At 49.4% G+C, this 13335-nt stretch overlaps 1 protein-coding gene across 4 annotated transcripts in view; it reads left to right on the top strand.

Annotated features, from left to right (window-relative positions):
• KLHL29 (kelch like family member 29) overlaps positions 1-9522 on the top strand; it is a 310874-nt gene extending 301352 nt beyond the window's left edge. For 3 of the 4 annotated variants that reach the window (XM_057741376.1, XM_057741377.1, XM_057741375.1), the window contains 3 exons: positions 4557-4750; positions 5115-5259; positions 7330-9521. In XM_057741376.1, coding sequence (XP_057597359.1) covers positions 4557-4750; positions 5115-5259; positions 7330-7513 — 523 coding nt within the window. In that variant the 3' untranslated portion in view covers positions 7514-9521. Of the gene's footprint in view, positions 1-4556; positions 4751-5114; positions 5260-7329 lie in introns of all 4 variants that reach the window. The other variant, XM_057741378.1, reaches the window with a different exon arrangement.
• Positions 9523-13335: the final 3813 nt, after the last annotated feature.

Raw genomic sequence — 13335 nt, 5'->3', positions numbered from 1 at the left:
ACACAGGCCTGGCCAACCCTCTAGAATTCTCTAGAAGAGCATATAAGTCACATGTATAAAGCCTGCCCTCTGCTGGAAGTCCCAGGTTGGCTTCCTCACGGCTGCCCTTTAAAGCTGGCCGCACCTAGTGTAGCCAGGAGGGGCATAGGCTGGAGGCGGGCACTTCTCTGGGTGGAAATAGTCTTTTCCTTTGAGCTGGGGAGATGGTGCACGCAGAGAATGGACGCCTTGGAGAGAAGCTGCAGAAAGAGCTCAGACAGCTTTGTGAGTCCGCAGCAGGACGGCGGAAATGGCAGTACAGTCCTGCTTTTGGAGAATCTAGTGCCCCAGGGAGTGACAAGTTGGGCTGAACTGGTCCACGTTCCAACCCAGGGGGTCATGGCTAAGATCACCGGAGCTCTTTTCTCACATTCTTCCCACACCCTAGCCCACCACCTGGCCCCTGCCATCAGCTGCCATGGAAAGCACATCTTCCCGTGTGACAGCTTTTTGCCCGCGGAGGCACACAAACCCCTCAATTTGTATTTTTCCCTCGATGGCTAATTGGACACTTGACAAATGTTACGGCAGAGATGATTTCAGAGTGAGATGGGCTCTGGATGTTCACTGTGGGCTTTTAACTCCCCCAAGTGGAGCCCAGAGATGGCTCAGTAACAACATTTAATTGTCATATTGATGTGGAGATAATGGGGAATCCCCGTGTGGTTATGAAGATATTAATACTGCCGTGAACCTGGGTCAGCCCTGACGCTGACAGCCTTCGGTGGGACCCACTGCACACCCATCACACCCCAAGCTTTCCAGAAGCACCAGCTTCCAATCGTTTGTCATCCACTATAAACACATGAAAGGGAGACGTTTTCTATGTAGGAGTAAACTGAGCTAGATCTGTCATCCTGTCTTGCTTTTGTCAGCTATTTTTAATCTCCTAAGATGCTGATTACTCATTTTGCAAACTTATACTTGTTGATAAATACAGGGATTTGTTCAAGGATCAAATGCACCAAGAGGGGGGACAAACTCCACTCCCCTTGGGCCCAGGAGCAGTTCTCCAGTGCCCAGGAGCAGCCTGCACCAGCCTGCCCTGGTGGCTGGCTAGGCCTTGGTTCCACTGCAAAACATCCGCTGGGGTAAGACAGCATGAGCAAGACCACCCTGGGAACCCCAGGAGACGGAGGAGCCATCCAGGACACGGTGCCCTGAGCCCTTCCCTAGTCCACTGGGATCTGTCAGCCATCCTTGTATGGACAGGATGCAGACCTGAAGACTCCGGGGTGGAGGGTGTGTGCAAAGGGTGTCCACTGCTTCCCAAGGAGCAGAGCTGGGCCCTCTTTGGTCAAGTCAATTTCTGTGCCACACAGTGGCAGTGATGAGAATTCAGAGTGACAGGAAGGTCGGGGGAATGGGGACAGACACGAGGATGCTTTGTTCCCCGGGAGGCCCTCATGGTACAAATTGCTCTTATATTGATAATGAATGAGATGTATGGTGCATTATAATTACATTACATTACTGTATTACAGGAGTAGAGCAAGATTATATAATTATAGATTAAAACAACAGTGTAATAGACAAACCTGTATTATATCATTACATAAATAACTGGGTCTAATACTTTATAGCAATATATTGCAGTAGCTGTGGTTACTGGATAAATGATAGCAGAGCGCCTCACTCCGCGGGGTCATTTGCATGTCATTAGCATATCCTTCTCAAGCAGGAGGCTGACAGATTGAGCTGAAGGAGGGCTTGTGGCTTGGCAATCAGCCACCTGGAATAACAAGAAATTCGAGTTTGGCGGAATGTGCCATACCCAAAGCCTGAAGACTAACAGCCACATAGTCTTCCACTGTCTCCCAGCTCCTTCTGCAGGCGCTCTTTGGATCTCTGCCACATTGGCTTAAAAAACAGATATCTGAACTTCTGACACTGTCCAAAAAGGCACTTATTCCATCGCCTATTAGCCACATATCATTCGTTTGGGGCTTAATTGAATCAGCCCCTACTGCCCTTTTAGGTACTTGAGGTTCTTCTCAAATCCTGAGTCTGTGCAAGCACAGAGCTGGACGTCTCACAGCCGGGGGCACGGGCTAGGAGTGACCATCTTCCTGGGGCATCGAGCTGTGACCGCGCGATGGCTCACTCCCCAAGGAGGCTCACAAGGAAAAGCGGGCCCCGTGCGCTTCCCAGGAAGGGTGTGCTGGGAGAATCCCAAGTGTGGTGGTGCAACAAGCCCATGGTGGAAGCCCCGCCTTGGGCCCAGAACCCACTAAAGAGCAGTGAACAGCGTGGTGAGCTGTAGATGGAAGATCCAGAGTGAATGCAGCCCTTGGAGAAAAACTGACAGACACAGCTGCCCCAGGAAGAAAGACTTCAAAGATCCCGGTTCCGTGGCCAGTCTGCTTAATGCCAAGTCTCCTCTTGCCATCAGCTGCTGCCTGTTCTCACCATTTTTCCTGTTCCATCACTTCTCCATTTCTGACTTTGACACTTTGTCCTGCAGCACACATCCTAGACACCTGGTCTATCCTGTTCAATCCAACCCTTTCCCGTCTCCACACCTGCCCTCTGGGGGCTCATCGTGGTGGAGAAAATCCCACAAGTTTGTAGACTGGTCCCCACTGTGTTTTGAAGTCCTCCAACCTCTGTTGGATATTCATGGTACAGGGTATCTTTTTGTGTTTCCCTTGTCAGCCGTTTCTCCCACTCTCAAGAGCGTGAGCCTTCCATCTTCACCTGTCTCCTCAAGGCTCTTACCCCACAGACTCCTCCAATTCTTGACTCCTGCTTCACAGAGAAAATGGAGCCATTGATCAAGAACTCTCTCCTCTTCCTGCCATTGCCCCTACATATGTCCTTATGCTCATGCCATCCTTGCCTTCCTGTCTCATACCTAAATGGCCACCACTTCCCTGTCTCCTCTGAATCCAATTCATATCCAGCTACCAGGAGCCTCCCATCAACAGCTCTCCCCTCTCTTTCATAGAGTTCATATTTCCTTATCCACTTGGGTTCCTTCCTATCAGCATGTAAACACAATTAAACCTTCCCCCTCAAATTGAAACAAAACCTATGCTGTGCTGGAGCTGGTTCATACTGGTTCTTGAGAGCCCACTGTTAGATCTTCAGGAACTCTGCAAGTCAGTTATTAGCTACAGGTGTTATTAAAAATTGAGTCGTATAAACTTAGAATTAAATAAATTATTTAAAAACAAAGGTAATCCATACTTAAAACTCATCACTATCTAATTTTTTTTTGCTACATTTTACTACTGCCTATGCTCTGGAGGCCATATATGTGTCTACTGCAGCTGTACGTGGGGGAGATGCTGTATCCTGGGCATCTCGTCCCAACCCCATGTTCAGTGATTTTCCATGGGAAGCTTGAAATCAGCCATGGTGAGAGGATTTACATCACAGAAATCAGCAAATGTTACACACTAGGACTTTCTTCCCTGGAAAGCTGGTTTTTAAACATTTATCAGCACATAACTGACAAAACCCGTCTTAGCTCCATAGTCCTTTCTAAGTCCCACCTTCTCCGTCCATCTCCCCAGCGAAGTTTCATCCAAGAGACGTCTCCACCAGCCGGCTCCACTGCCTGGCTTCCCGCTCCCTCCTCCATACACAAATAGCCCTGCACCTCCCGTTCCACGTAAGGTGCCCTTAACATGACCACCAGTGACCTGCTGGAGGCTTCCTGACCGCCTGTCACATCCTCCACGCTGCAGGTTTGCCTCCTGTCATATCACCTCTCCTTCTGGACTCCTCTCAGCTCCTGTCTTACGGGCCGGCATCTCCCCAGGGACCTCAGCTTGTCCTTGCCCCACACGCTCCCTGTGAACTCCCTCGTCTTCAGTTTCCATCCACATGCCAGTGATCCCAAAGATGAATGTTTAATCCAGACCTAAATACCAACTGCCCCTGCACAGCCCCAACTTGTTACCCACAGATACTTTAAAGCCCCCATGAACAAAACCAGAATCATCCTTCTCACCCAAACTCTCCCAACCTCGATTCCTTGTCCCATGGGTAGTGCCCCCTCCATCCAGTTTCCCAAGCCAGAGACCCTAAGGCATCCTAGGCAACTCCCTGAAATGAGACATCGATTATTGCTGAACCTTATCAGATTACCTCTTCTTCCGTTCCCACCTCCTTCCTTGGTCCAGGTCACTATTTCCCTAGTTTCCAGTCCATGGGCTGGTTGTGCAGGAGATGCCCCGCGCAGGACTGCTGAATGAAAGAGTAGGACTGAGCTGGACAGAGAGGGCTGAAGAGGCCTGGAAGCTGGGGAGCTGCATAAAGGTTTCAACAGACAGACAGACAGACAGACAAGAGCCCCCCTGAGCTTCAGGAGAAAGGCTGAGAGGGCCAGTTTGGGCTAGATCCTGGGTGGCCTAGAGTGACATCCCAAGTGTCCCCCGATGTGTGATCTTGGGCTACGCCGAGGGTAGGAAGTGGATGGTGGTGCTCCCCTGTGTCTACTGCCTTGGTTGGGGCCCCTGCCCTGCAAGAACCATCTCTGATTCTGGGTTCTTTTTCTCCTCTCTCAACAGGTACGACACCATCACCAACCAATGGGAGGCGGTGGCTCCTCTGCCCAAGGCAGTGCACTCGGCCGCAGCCACAGTGTGTGGCGGCAAGATCTATGTGTTTGGGGGTGTGAACGAGGCGGGCCGAGCTGCGGGCGTCCTCCAGTCTTACGTTCCACAGACCAACACGTGGAGCTTCATCGAGTCCCCGATGATTGGTGAGAACCAGCTGTCTCCTTGGCCCAGGACCAGGGCAGCCGCCCCACTGCATCGCTTTATTCAGTCTCAATATCCCAAGCCCAGAGTGCCGGCTGAGCCCACAGGTTCTGCAGAGCCAAGTCCGGGGGGGGGGGGGGGGGGGAGGCGAGCCCCCAGCCAGGTGCAGCTGCAGATTCCACCACCTGGACAAAGGGCAAGCTGGTCTGTGCCGGGTGCCTCCAGGCCCCAGCCTTGTCCTCAGGCCAACCAGCGATGTTGGAGGTCTTTGCAGCTCCCGTCGCCTGCAGGACCTGCTGGGATGGAGGAGGGAAGGAGGCCTCTCAGAGGGCCCTGACCTGCCTGCCTGCCCTGCTCTCCCCACAGACAACAAGTACGCGCCAGCCGTCACCCTCAACGGCTTTGTTTTCATCCTGGGCGGGGCTTATGCCAGAGCCACCACCATCTACGACCCTGACAAGGGAAACATTAAGGCAGGTCCCAACATGAATCACTCTCGCCAGTTCTGCAGGTGAGTGGGCTGGGGAAGAGGGCAGGGAGACGGACAGCGGGAGGGGTTGGCGCACGATGACGGACCACCATCTGATGAGCAAGGGGGCGCCCAGGCCCGCAGCAGCACCGCCCTCCCCCAGCCACAGGTGTGGGTGTTCATGCAGCGCCCAGGGCAGCCCCTGGCCCAGAAGCCCCACCCTGTGGCTCTAGCCGACCCCGCCTCAAAGCTGCACAGGAAGGGCTTCCTACGGGCACTGGCCCCAGGTCCTTAAGGCCACACCTTCTCTCCACGAGAGGAGATGGTGGTGCTGTGAGGTCAGCTCTCCTCCAGGACCACCTGCCAGGCCGGAGCTGTGTGACACCCTGCATGGGACAGGTGGCTTTTGGGGGAATGCCCTGATGGCACATGTGATCCTGATGGCTTTGGAGTTGGACCCAGTGAGGCACTAGGCACAGCTGCCCTGGAGTCCCGAAGCTGACTGGGTAGAAGCACACCCAGGCCAGCCCTTGCGGGAAGAGAGAGGTAGAGATCAGAGAGTGGCCTGGTTCCCGAGGCACGCCGGCCCAGAAAAATTAACCACCCTCGGCAGTGAGACACCCACGCTGCTCTTCTAGCCCCATCCTTTCCCGCGCTAAGAGGAACAAGGGAAAAAAGGGGGCCCCCGAGACCCCATTTGCAGTATTTCTATAACAGAGCCTTCCTGAAGACATCTTGTACCTGTGCAGAGGTGATCACCAAATCCTCGGTATGGCAATAGCATGAAGCACTTATTGAGTGCCCGCTGTTTGGGTGACACAGCTAGGAAAGCTACAGTCTACCACTAACGTGTTATGTGACTTGGGCGAAGAAATTCCCCCCTCTGGGGAAGTTCTATCTACGAAACAGGCCCTTGGATTAGATGAGTACTAAGTTCCCATTAGTACGAAGATGCTACAGTTCTCGAGCCCTACTTTCATGTCACATACCCTACGTGGTTGCCACGTGCAGGGCAACTCTGACAATACTGTCCAGTGATCAAGACAGCCAGAGTGTCGGCACCGCTTGTGGGTGGGGGGACTCCCACACCTCATCTGAGAGTGACAGTGGGCCTGGAGAGGGGACGCCTGAGGGGAGATTTAAGCTCAGTCTTGCAAGAGAAGCAGGGAAAGGATATGCCACAAGGGGAGAAGCGAGAGGGGCCCAGACACATGGAGCTGCAAGGGAAACAGCTTGGAGCTTCAGTGTCTGGTAAGAAGTCTAGACACACAAGCGCTGTCAAGGCTCAGATTTTCAGAAATGGGTGGAGACTTTGGAAGTGTATCTGTTCAACTTCAGGGGACAGCCAAGAAGAAATTGCCATTAGCTGAAATGAGAGGGAACTTGGGGTGGAAGCGTAGATGTGAAGGGGCAGCTGAGATGCAGTGAGGGAGTAAGTGCAGAGGAGCAGAGAGCTGCTGGAGACAGCAGGACCAAGCCCGTGAGTGTGGCATGGGGAAGGCACCCAGGCCGCCGTGGTGATGCTGCGGAGAGCATGCCAGGCGCTTGCAGCCACAGGCAGGCAGCAGCACCAGGTCACACGCATGACAAAATCACAGCAGAAAGCTCTGACTTTGAGCACCTTGGCAAGGGTGAAATTCCCAGTCCAGTGGCCAATAATCAGTTACAACCTAGCTCCTTATTATCTTGTCTGCTATCATTCTGGTGCATCATGTTCCCAACTGGATTTCAGTGGTAGGAAGAGCAGCTGTGTCCCGGCAACACCAAAAAGATGCTCCACACAGACCCAGTGAACTGAGCCAGGCACCTGCACACAGACGCTGCTCACCTCCCCACCGACTTGAGTCAGGTGGGCAGGTCCTTGGGTGCCCGGTAGGCATCAGTGTCACCTGTAGCTTGGAGGTAGTATCGCATGACGTCCTGACTGGTCCTGAAGGAAAGGTGTTTTTCTTATACCAGCTGAGGTGAGAGGGCAAAGAAGAGCAGCAAGATCCCATATGACTTTTGCAAAAGGGGAGAGGCAGCCTGCAACCAGACAGGGTGTTGAGAATCTATCTCCAGGTCCCGGGTGGAAATCCAATGGCTAAGTCTTCTCCCTGCTTTCTCTGACAGTGCCGTGGTGCTCGACGGCAAGATTTATGCAACGGGAGGCATTGTTAGCAGTGAGGGGCCTGCCCTGGGCAACATGGAAGCCTACGAGCCTGCAACCAACATGTGGACCCTGCTCCCCCACATGCCCTGCCCCGTGTTCAGACACGGCTGCGTCGTGATAAAGAAATACATTCAAAGCGGCTGACATGAGCGGAAAGCCCACGCTGAGGCTGTGGACAGACACGTCGGGTGAGGCCCATCCTACTCACAAAGATCAACTTCCAGCAACACCAATCAGAGGCCAACCCACACGAGCAAGGAACTCACTGCGCTAAACATTTTGAATACTCTCTACATTGAATGTAGGAAATCATCCTCGCCTTGGGGGGAAATGAGGGAGCAGCCTCCAAGCAGCAGGAACCTTGACCTTCGACCTTCCGGGCGTGAGCAAGCGAGCTGGGCCCTGGGGCTCCTGCAGACACACTTGCTCTGAATGGAGGCGCTCACTCTGCCCGGTGCAATAGAGTTTCACATATTTTTTAACTGGGAGAGAGAAGCTGTTTTTTCCTTCCTGCAGAGCAAGCTTGATCCCCAGCCAACCATAGATCTGTTATCCTATGACAATATTAGGCGTCAGGCTCTCTTGGAGTAAGATCAAAGTGTCCTTTTCACTTTGATGGCTGCTTTTGTTTTTAACCAATCGACACTTTCAGTGGCCGAGGGAAAACAAGGGACAAGCCTACGTGTGGGGCACGAGGCCTAGGAGGCTGCTGGTCCCCACTGGGTCGAAGATGAGTCCAGCCACCGTGCGGAGCCAGATGTGACTGGAGCAGCGCTGCAGGGGCAGCTATGGGGACAACTGGGGAGAGCCGTCTGTCCCTTCACAGGGTTTTCTACCATGTTTTTGCTGGAGAAGGACAAGGTGATTGTGCTAGCTTTCTGTTATCCGATAAGAATTATTTAGATTTCCAAGGCATTTTCTTGATACACAAAGGCTATTTTTAAGTACCGGGAGAAGGAGACGGCCACAAGAGGGATAACGTGGGAATTCCCAAAGCTCTTTGCAGGGAGTGCCAACGTGGGGCATTTGCTCTAATTTTTCTATGTGCAGAACAGAGGATCTCTCCTGGCGGGGGGCGGGGTGTGGATGCCCCCATTTTATTTTTAGAAAAAATAGCTCCCAGACAGCCCCGTAAAAGCCACGCCTTGTGGAGGCATTGTCAGAGAAAGACGAGTCTGTTCCAGAAGGAAAGCAGTTCTGCCTCACGGCACCAGCCCAGCTCCCTCCACGAGGGAAAGCTGAGGACCCAGGCCAGGCTGGAGGGAAAGAGGGAGAATACATGTCTACAAAGCACAGGAGACTATTTTTGATATTTATAGCTATATATTCAGGCACCTGCCACAAAGAGCTCTCAGGATGGGGACAGCCTTCTCAGACGAGCCGGGACAGCCAAGGCCTAAGGGGCAGAAGCAGAATCACTCTTCTAGTAGCATCTTAAGCCAAGCAAGGGGAGCCAGGAGGGAGGCCACCCGGTGGCTCACAGAGAAAGGCCTTCCCACTAGTCCTCAGACCCTCAAACCTCACGCGGTGACCAGTTGCTATTCCAGGGCACGAAGGATGCGGCCGCCACTGCTGCGCTGTTTAGGTGACGTTGGTACCAAATACACATTTACCATTTTTATATCTGGGAAGTCGACTTGCCGTCATTTCATCATGAAAACCATTTGTAAGGAGAAAAGGACAAGACACGCTTTCCATCTTTCAGTATTTGATGACACAAAGTCCCAATACTGGGCATCAACTTCTAGCACTACAGGTGTGGCTCCCACTTGGACAAGATACCGAGCTTCGTTATGCAGTTTTTAATATTATTTATTCTTTTAAAAAAGTAATAAGCACAAAACTACATACGTTGTATGTCATTTAAAGTATTTATGTCAAACAGGGTGCAAGTGTGAACCCAAGGACTGGAGCACAAGTGTCTAACTGCCTGGGGCAGGGCGGATGTCAGCGTTGGTGTGCGTCTGCCTCCAAAGGAGGTGCTAGTGGTCAGCGAGACTCGACACAGATGACATTGAAATCCCGTTTCTCTCCTCAGCTATCACACTGGAGCAAAACTGGCTATTTCTGTGAATGATAGAAAACAGGGTTCTCTGTAATGGTATTGTACATAGTATATGTTTATTGTTAAGTTCTTGTTATATTATAATAAATATATTTATAGATCTAGACTCGGAAGCCAATGTAATGCCTCTGTGTGCTGCCGTCCTTGTCACCGAGATGAGAAACCAAACCCCAGTGCAGGCCTGGCCGCTGCTCCCATCAGCTGTCTGGGCTCCAATGCAGATCCTGGTGATCGTAAAAGACAGGACACCTTAGCAAAGGAACGTGTACAGCTGAAAGGCAAGAATAAAGGGCAATTCCAGGTCAGAGTTGAAAAGGACTTGCAAACACTCTGAGGATCTCCTTTCCGTTTAAGTGTAACTGAAAGCTTCAAAGTTAGCTTCCCCGTGGTCTGACTCCAGTGTCTGAGACCCATCCACACGGTAACTCCACCTCATCAGCCTGAGAAGAGACACAACACACCTCCGCCAGGAAGAACAAGCTGTGACTTCCATCCTAAAATCCAGTCAGGGTGGCCTCCCTGCCTTCTCCAGTCCTATCTGAGGCTGCTCTCTAACCTGCTGTATAGACTGGCTTTGCTCTACTAAGGATACCCACGCAAAGCCCAGGGCAAAAGTCTACAACAGCAGACAGGATTGCTCCCTCTCTTGCAGGGAAAAAGTTTAGATTTAACAGATTAGTAGGAGAAGGTAGATTTTACAGCATTTTACCCACATGAAGAGCCCCACACCCTTAATCCCCAAATTTCACCAAGACCTAGTGTCTCCTTGCAAGAAAAAAAATCAGAAACATGTAGGTTGGGGAAGGTGGGACTGGGAGTTCTCAGAGAATTCGACGAAGGCCTTATGATGAGTGGAACACACACTTGCCAAAAACATCTGCCCTGGTACCTTCGGCAACACCAATCCGAGAGGAAAGGATGGAGAATGTCTAGAAGATTCCAATCACGAAGAGCTGAGATTATAAGCTGTTTCAAAAATCAAGCAATAGTTTTGTTATCTCCTTCTTTCTCTACTTTATTTGCCTAAATCAGAGGAAATATGTTCTCTGGGTCTATGAAGAGTCTGTGTACTTACCATAAAGTGTGTCCACTGTACTAGGCGCCCACGTAACCATGGGGAGAGTCTCTCTTGTTGGACTCGAGGCACTACCATCAGACCCGGCATGGATGGTGAGGAAATTCATTGGGACAGACACAAACAGGAGATGGATCACATTGTGTGTGTGTGTGTGCACGCGCGCGTGTGTGTGTGTGTGTCCGCGCACGTCTGTATGAACTTTTAAAAAAAACCTCAAAGCTAAAATAAGAAGAAAAACGGAAAAATATTTGCAATCCATATGACAAAAGATTAATACCTTTATTCAAGAGCCCACGTAATTCAATTAGAAACTGTCAAGGGATTCCAACTGTTAAGTAGGTCATGGACAGACCCTGCAAAGAAGAAACATACAACAAAAAAGTTCAAGGTAATAATTATTAAATAATGAAACTTAAATAACAAGGTAACATCTTTACCTACTAAATTAGCTTCCCAAACCTAACAATAAAGGCAGGGGTGAGGGGGGCTCATGAAGAAGTGAAACTCTTGAGTAGCACCAAGGGCTCTGCAAAGCTGAAATGGCTCTTAGGAAGCAATGTGGCAGGTGCCATGTATCAAGGGCCTAAAGAGTACTTGACCCAGTAAATCCACTTCTGGGCATCCTTCAGGAAATAATGCGAACTGTGGAAAAAGTCACAGAACAACTAGCTCCCATTTATTGACACTAACTATATGCTAAGCACTGAAAGCACTGAATCTCATAATTCTACTAGACAGGTACTAAAGACATGCAGCAATATAAGAAAACATTAGAAGGGGGGATGCAAGATTCATATTTGCATATGATTGTGGTTATGTAAGATATGAATATAATGATATATAGGCTATATATATACACACACATACATAAAATATGTATACTAAAATGACCAGATGTAGTCATAAAACTACTTTTAATTGAACTGGTGGAATTGTGGGCAATTTTCTTTCTCTATTCTCCAAAATGTATATAAAGTGATGACATTACTTTTATAATAACGATATAGATATACATGTACAATTTTTAATGGGGGATGAAGGACAAAAAGTAATCTTTTCCCTATATTTTAGTCTGAGAAGTTCTCAAAGATAAATTTGTATCTTGGACACCATAAGCAATGGAGAAGTTAGAAAGGGTTCAGAAAAATGTAACAAAGAATTACAAATAAGAAAATAGATTTCCAGTAATAATCAACTGGTTTTCTTAAACCTAAAGGCTAGAGGTGAATGGATTCTATCTTTCAGTGGGTGAAGATTTTCATGAAACAAATGAATACCAACAATTCTCCATGTTCTTGGAAGGTCAAGAAAGATGAAAAGGACAATAATAAAGATAAAATTCTAGTTCAACAAAAGGATACATGTATTAGTGCAAAACTCTGGAATAGGTTACCAAGATCCTTGTGAAAGTCTTTTCTAATTAAACCTCAATGATATATTTAATAACATAATTGCATACATTATCTCATTTTATCCTCTCAGCTACCCTAAAAAGCATAGGGCATCATCTTCACTCTTGAAGAGGAAACAATCTCAAAAAAGTTAAGTGACTTGTGCAGTAATAGTTATGCCCCAGGTGTTCTCCATGCACCATCGCATTTGATGCTCGTCACAACCCTGCAGAGGATGGTTATCCCTGCTGCACAGGTGAGACCGCAGGTTCCAGATACGAAGCGGAGTCCATCTAAGGCACATCAGTACTCAAACCCCACGCAAGGGGCCTCCAGAGAGGCTATGCGACATCATATGGCCTCTTCAAGGCTGCCTGAAACTGTGTAGCTCTTATGGCTCCAAAACTAAGGCTCCTTCCTTCCTCCTCTCAGAGACCTGTATTAAGAAAACAGAGAATCCTTAGGACTTCCTTGGTGGTCCAGTGGTTAGGACTCTGTGCTTCCAATGTAGGGGGCATGGGTTCGATCCCTGGTCGGGAAACTAAGATCCCACGTGCCATGCAGCATGGCCAAATCAATAAATTTTTTAAAAAATTTAAAAAAAAGAAAACAAGAGAATTCTGTGACTATAATAGAATTCTGTGTTAGATACAGTCCTCTTTAGAAGCAATTTTTAAAATACCTGGTAAGAGTCTCAATAACACACTGGCTTCCTCCACTGAAGGCTTGGCTTTACACAGGAAACTTGGGTTTGGGGGAAAGAAAGAACCTCTGACTCAGATATCATTGCTGCCTCATTTGAAACTCCTCCCGTGAGCCTTCACTCTGCAGTGAACTCTTAAGGAGTTCCTTACCTTCTTGATGACCACAAACCTGGTCAGGGAAAGTGAAGGCAAGGGGAGAACAGCATCAGCACTGGCTGTACCATCCTCGGTCCCAAAGAGTATACCATGACCTTGCCACCCAAGGAGGTGGAAGGTCAAAGAGCTGACTAAAATGAGGACCCAACTCCAAGAAGTCTGCCTTTCCCACACGATGGCAAAAATTAGACAATCCAAAAGATCTGTGTTCACCTTCCCAAACTTATAATCCAGTGCTCTGCTGCCCTCTATGTAACACTTGGCAAGTCACTTGGGTGTCTTTCCTCCTGAAAGGTGAGCACAGCCTTCGAGTGGATCCCACTCAGTCAACAAGACTACATTCTCGGCAGGCAGGGGCCACGTCCTCTTTTCTTCTCCTGCAGGGCACCTCCCCCTGATGAACAGTGGCAGCCAGATTCTACTGGCAGCAAGAAAACTGTTTTGAGTTATGAAAAGTATAAAGGCAAGGCCACGATTCTGTGCACTGCTTCAGCCATCTCTGTTGTCTGCAGATGACTAAAGAAGCAATGCATTTTGTTAAAGGGTTTTTATTTACTGTGTGTATAGAATTC

Source organism: Hippopotamus amphibius, chromosome 7, assembly GCF_030028045.1.
Source record: "Hippopotamus amphibius kiboko isolate mHipAmp2 chromosome 7, mHipAmp2.hap2, whole genome shotgun sequence".
NCBI classification, from domain to species: domain Eukaryota; kingdom Metazoa; phylum Chordata; class Mammalia; order Artiodactyla; family Hippopotamidae; genus Hippopotamus; species Hippopotamus amphibius.
Note: the sequence above shows the minus strand (reverse complement) of the source record. Positions and strands in the feature narration are given on the sequence as shown.